This window comes from Pterocles gutturalis, unplaced genomic scaffold, assembly GCF_000699245.1.
Source record: "Pterocles gutturalis isolate BGI_N339 unplaced genomic scaffold, ASM69924v1 scaffold38159, whole genome shotgun sequence".
NCBI lineage: Eukaryota > Metazoa > Chordata > Aves > Pterocliformes > Pteroclidae > Pterocles > Pterocles gutturalis.
The window spans coordinates 27-6,378 of record NW_010134491.1 but is presented as its reverse complement, the minus strand read 5'-3'; the positions used below and the strand labels follow the sequence as shown (position 1 = coordinate 6,378).

Genomic DNA, 6,352 nt, shown 5'->3' with positions numbered 1-6,352 from the left:
TGTTTGGCTACAGGGCAAGGCCCCAGGGCCACCCCTCGGTCACTCCTGGGGACCAGGGCAGGCAGGGGCAGCAGGGTGGGTGTGGGGGCTTCTCTGCAGCCCACAGCCCCCCACCTCACACCAAGGGCAGAAGCATGGGCAGGACACTGAGCTCAGCCCCAGGGACCCCCCACTGCATCCCTATCCTCCCCCAGCACCACCCTGCACACAACCTCACACCTTCCCTCTCCCTGCAGGAAAGAGCTGGCAAAAATAAAAATAACAGCAGAGGAACATGCAAGCAGCACGTCCTGCCAGGGCTCCTGCAGGCTGGGGCTGATCCCTGACCCCCCAGCCCAAGGCACTGAGGAACTGTGCAGCAGGACAGGGTGACACTTGTCCCCAAAGAGGATGTGTGCCCCAGTGACCAGGGCTCCTCCAGGCTCTGCAGAGTGGGGACCACTGCTCCCCGCCCTTGGCAAAGGCTTGAACACCTCCGGAGCCGCAAACACCCAGCAAGGAGAGTGCAGCCAAACTGTGAGACACAGCGTTGTGTTCAACAGCCAGAAATGAGTCAGCAGGTCAGGCACCCAGGGGTCCAGCCCACGGGGAAGAGAGACCAGAGGCCAGACAAAGGTGGAAAAAAAGAGAGGAATCATCTTTATTTGTGAAGTGTGTTAACAGATGGAACAGTTCAACGCTACCCAGCAATAAAGGCATTAGACCCCCCTGAGCACTCGTCTGCTCTCCGGCTCCTGTCACGCACTCACGCACACCCCTCAATGGTCAAGCCAAGAACACCCCGTTAACACCCCACAGCCCCAGTCCCCCACTGCAGCAGCTTGAGAAGAGACACCAACAGCCCGGGAAATAATTTAACAGCAATCACACGCATCCAGTATCCAGCTCCAGTGCAGCCTCCTGCGTCTGTTTAGGAGGGAACTGAAGCTGCTCTGGAGGAGCCGATGGGGAACCTGCCCGGCATGGCGTGTGGGTCGGGTGGTGTGGCACACACCGATGAACCAGCCCTTGGCTTGCTCCTGCCCAGAGCTGCACCAGCAGATGTGCCCGGGAGCCCTGGCCAAGCAGGATACAGGACACGTGCTGCTGCTGTGCCGGGGAAAGGTGCAGCCTTGCTCCAGGCGATGCTCCAGCAAAGACACAGAACCACCTTTCCCAACCCTTCGGTCAGGTCATCTCCAGATGGTCACCAAAGCAGCTTCGTCCCCAACCCACACACACAGACCTGGGGAGCACCGGCCATGCCAGCGGAGCAGCACGCAAGGAACCGCATGCGTTCTGCTGCGTGTTCAGGTCTGTCCTCACAGCTCCCTGCGTGGCCTCACACCCCGAGGTGGGGCAAGGAGGGGACTCCAACATGGCCCAACCCAGCACACCCAGCTCTTCCCAGCCGTGGGGAAGTTCTGCTCCCACCCACCCCTCTGCACCAACACCACGAAACCCAGGACAGAGACAGCCAGTGACCTAGACTACCAGAAACAAGGGATTTACATTTACAGGTAGAAAAACCCTCCCACAACTCTTTAAAAAAAAGTGTATTTTAGATTCTACAACTTAAGTTTCTTTAGAAAGTGAAGTAAATGAATTGCAAGGATGCACTATAGTATTTCATGATGCTATTTTAACAAAAAATTAAAAGAAAACAAAATTGTCCAGACGAGTTCTTCAGCCACACATCACCTGGCAGGAGAGAAGGAAAAGCCAGTTAGACCGCCAGTGGCCCCAGTAAGGCTGCAGAGGGGGCTGATGGAGCAGCACAGGACCACAGCCCTGCCCTCGGGACAGTGCTCACCTGGCCCCAGCTCTCAGTTAGCATTTCTCTGGCGGACATTCTTGTCCTTGTGGTTTGTGGCATTGCTTTTCCTGAGAAGAGAAAAGGGGCAGTGAGGAAACAAAAGGCACGAAGCCCAACCCTACCCCCGATGTAATTAGGGTGCAGACGAGGAGAGACGAGCTCCCAGGACAGCGTCAGCTCTGGAGACCCCGGTGCCATCCCCTGTTCCGTGCAGTTCATACACTGCCCACGTTAAATGAGCCGCAGGGAAGCCTCCCACCCAGCAAACGAGGGTGTTATTCCCACACCAGCCAGCTCTGATAGTCAGAGCGGATTCCCCGCATGGATGTGACCTGCCAGCACAGGTCTGGATGAACGGGAAAAAGCAGAGCACTTACAGTGGTGCAGAACCTCCATCATCATCTTCACGTTCAGGACAGCACAGAAAGAAAGAACAAACATCGGGTCATCTCCGTCACCTCTTTAAGCCCCGGGGACCAGCATTCCAGACAGGTTACTGGGTACACTGGACACCGCTGCCCGCACAGGACCGAGCCCAAAAGGTCACCTCACCCCGGGGTCCTGTTTCACCAGCGCCTGGCAGAGCCGGGGGCTGCGTCCTACCAGAACAGCCCCCTCCCCGCGGGAGTTCAAAGCAGCTGCTTGTCTGAGCTGAGACAAGGCACAAACCCGGACACGAGCTCCTGTTACGCAGCTGCTGCGGCAGGCACGGGGTGGGCTCAGCCCACGGGGTAACAGAGGCACCGGCACCACCCTCGCCCATCGGCAGGGTCAGGTCTGGTGCCTCGATGTCTGAACAGGTACGACCCTGATCTCACCCACCAGCACCCAGGAACCTGAGCGCAGGAGCTCCGGCCAAGCAGCATTGGACCCCTCAGCACACGCCCCATCACAGCATCTGCCAAGCTCCCGCAGGTCAGCGCTGAGCACCATCCGGACCGGGCTGGTGCTGCCCTCACCACACACAGGTTACAGTTCTGCTGGAAGCTGCAGCTACAACCCCCTTAAGATGACATCTGCCTTCCAGCCAAGGCTGTCAGAGGGCAGAGCATCTGCTCCTGAGACTGAGCAGAGCCCCCCCCCCGCCCCGAGCCCCATGCTGGGGGGGGATGTTGAGCTGTTGAGCTCCAGTCCCTCTGCTTCACCCCACATGCTCAGCCCACCCCAGGTGCTCCCTGGCAGGAAGGATACCAGCAGTTACCCCTCATTGTTCGCTGGATCAGATAAGGAAGAGTGGCTGGGGAACACAATGCAGATCCCTACTGATAGGGAAAGGGAGGAGCCCCTACTTCCAGAACAGATCCCAGATAGCGCTAGGCTCTGAGGAAGTCCCCCGGAGTCAGGATGTGTGGCTCTGAGGACAGATCCCTGAACTGAACCTGGATTAAGCTGAGCCTGGTCTTAGGGAGCCACCGACACAGTCCCCTGATCCTGCAGCACCAGAAAAGCTCCAGAACGTTAAAGCTCCAGCTCCTCCAGAACATCAACTGCCAAAGAAAACCCCGTCCTGGAGTTGCTCACAAAGCGCAGAGGAACTGGTGAGACAGAGGGTCAGCCTGACCTGCACCGAATCTTATCTCGCTCCAGATCCAATGCACGATGCGCTGAAGGGCTCTCAGAGCAGTTCAGCTGCACGGCTGAAGTCTCCCGGTAAAGACCCCGACGGGTTCACAAGCAGCACCCTGAGCAGCAGCCCTCAAACCAACGCCCAGCGGGCAGAAGGAGCTCCAGGTTCTCTGAGAATACTCTGCCTGCACCCTACAAGTCACTCGGACTCCCCAGGAAGATTTAACCCCAGGCACCTCTTACCATCCAGAACCTCATCTGGCTTCCTCCTCTTCTCATAGATGAAGATGATGGTGACGAGAACGAGGACTTCTGCCACGATACCCAGGAAGGGCCAGAGCGCTGCCAGGCGGCTGCGCACGCGCAGGTTCACCGTGGCACCGCCAAAGCCCTGGGAGTTGGTGGCGTTGCAGTGGTAGTCGCCGGTATCCTCCTCGATGTTCAGCTTGAGAATGCGGAGCTCCGTCTTGTTGCCCGTGGACTTGATGATGTACCGACCGGACCCATTGACGATGGGCTGGAGGGAGGGAAGAGCTCTCAGGGCAGCGCTGACCCAGGGCAGCTGCTCGCTCCCCGTGCGTGGTGCCACCGCTACAGACACCCTCCTGCCCGGCGCCGAGGAGGCTGCTCCGCAACAGACAATTCTGACGGGATGAGGTCCTCCCTTCTGCGCCGGGAAGTCGGGTGGGCAGAAGGGGAGACAGAGCATCACCCCACAGCACTCACCTCCTGACCATTCTTGTACCAGACCCAGGAGCTGACAGGGGGGAAAGAGGGATTCTTGCAGATCATCACGCCCGTGTCCCCCTCATTCCCATGCTCAGACTTCTTGTACGCCATCACCTGGGGGGCAACTGCAGCAAGAGAAAATCAGGCTCATTGTTACCGAAAAGATTTAACCCAAGGTCTAAGACTCGAGCTGCCTGGTAAGATGGAGCTGCCTCAGAGCAGGTCTGGCAGCAGCCATGTGCAGTCCTGCCGCTCCATTAATAAAGGGCTAGGAGCAGCTTTTCAAGAAGCCGAAAAGATACCAAAGCAAAGTGTTCAGGAGATCACAGCTTTCCCACCCCCGTTCTCAGACAGAAGCAAACATCTGAAGTTACCTGAAACAGTCACTTGTCCCTTTATCACTGGGCTCGTTTTGTAGACACACTCATAGATGCCAGAGTGCTCTTCCATCTTCCCCTCGATTCTGCCAAAAAGCAGGATGTCAGACAACCACTCAGCACCGACTGACACCGAACTCCAAACCCGCACAGACACACCCGTAGGCAGCAGCGGTCTCCTCCGCAGGACTCTGAAGGCAGCGGGAGTCCTGCCATCAGCACAGCCCAGGACACGGCCACACCTCATGTCAGAGGCGAGCGGCAGGGCTGATGCCTCGAGGAGACGGGCAGGGAGCTGAGGATGGGAGGTCCAGGGGAAGGCTGTGCTCCCCAGGCAGGAAAGCCCAGGGAACACACGGCAAAGCAGGCAGCAAGGAACACCCGGGCTGGGTCACTCTGCACGGATCCAAGCGTAGGGAGAATTCTCCCATTTTCCCTTTTGCAAAGCTGCTGCAATGAGATTTAGTGGATTACGCTGCACAGCAACAAACCTCCCATTCTGCAGCCCAGTAATACCCACTCAAGGGAAGGGGCACAGAAGTTTGTCCCGTGGCTGCGCTGGGACAAGAGGCTGTTTGTCAGCTCCGCCGTGCACGGTGCTTCCCGCTCCCCAAAACCAGCCAGCGAGGAATTGAGGTCACGCGAGGGAGGCTGGGTTATAAATACTTTAACCCTTGTTCAGCTCCCTGTTGCTATGGGGAGGCAGGCACGTCGGCACTGCCGCACAAAGGACACGATGCCTCCACAGCGGCTGGGTCAGCGCCAGCCCAGCCTGACCCTAATCGAAGAGGAAAGCTCGCTGCACGGTGACAATGCGGCCGGTGTTCCCGCTCCTGCCCAGCTGCAGCCTGCAAACCGCTCCTGAGCGCAGAGCAGCACTCACAGGCAGCTCCCCAGCTCGTCCTGCGAGAACGGCCGGACTTTGGAAAGGTGCGTACAGCCCGGAGCAGGGTCCCCGAGAGCTCCGGCAAACAGCTGCACACACAGACGTGGGGGGGGGGGGACGGGGCGGATGGGTGCAGCCCCAGCACGTGGCACCTCGCACCCTGCCCCAAACCCAGCCTGGCCAAACGCCGGCATAAGACACAAAGCAGCAGAATTTCTCCTACTAAGAGGTTACTTGCGGCAATCACTTTCCCTTCCTCCTCCTTTTGACTCCTCCTCCCCACAAAGGGGAAAATGTTGGGCTTTACCAAAGCTTGGACTCATGTTCTGAAGTTTTAAAGCTCGACTCTGGGCTCAGCCAATTAACTGCATCTGGTAAAAAACCCACCCCCCATGCCCAGATTCTTCTCTGCCCGCGCCCCCGATGCTCACGTGTAGCTGGTGACAGCACCGGACTCCACGTCGGTGTGCAGGACCTTGTCCCCATGCATCCACTCGTGGCCATCGATGGCCGGGTGAGGCGCTGTCATGTTGCAGGTGAGGATCAGCTTCCCGGAGACTTCGGTCAGATGAGATTTGATGTCTGGACCTGTCAACAATGCAGCTAAAGTTACCATGGGGGATTCCAGAGGTCACACGCCGGCCTGAGAACCTTTAGTGCAGTGACCAGCCCCACAGCTCCTGTCCCTGTTACAGCTCCCACTTACCTTTGCAACCACTTTCCCACCAGAACTGGTGGTACCAGTACAGGACAGACCCCAAAACTGGGCGGCCAGGGCCCGGCTGCCCCAGTGACAACCAGCGCTGGCCCCGCGGCTGCTCCCATTGCCCCTGGGACCGCGGCTGGGGGTTCGTGTCCCCACTGTCCCCACAATGGTGCCGCCCCAGCAGAGCCAAGTGCTCAATAAGCAACGGAAAAGGTCATGCTGTGAAGGGCAGCGACAAGAACGCAGCTCGGCTTTTATGAGCCACCGCAGCACTCGTTGTGTCCATGCCTCCC

At 58.4% G+C, this 6,352-nt stretch overlaps 1 protein-coding gene across 1 annotated transcript; it reads right to left on the bottom strand.

The window, feature by feature from the left end:
* Positions 1-1,393: 1,393 nt before the first annotated feature.
* Positions 1,394-5,941, bottom strand: BSG (basigin (Ok blood group); the record flags this gene model as incomplete). The annotated part of the gene is made up of 7 exons (XM_010081620.1): positions 1,394-1,680; positions 1,793-1,863; positions 2,173-2,197; positions 3,605-3,878; positions 4,079-4,215; positions 4,465-4,553; positions 5,785-5,941. Coding segments are annotated over 6 exons (740 nt in total), but the record flags the coding sequence as incomplete, so codon positions are not given.
* Between the last annotated feature and the right edge of the window lie 411 nt (positions 5,942-6,352).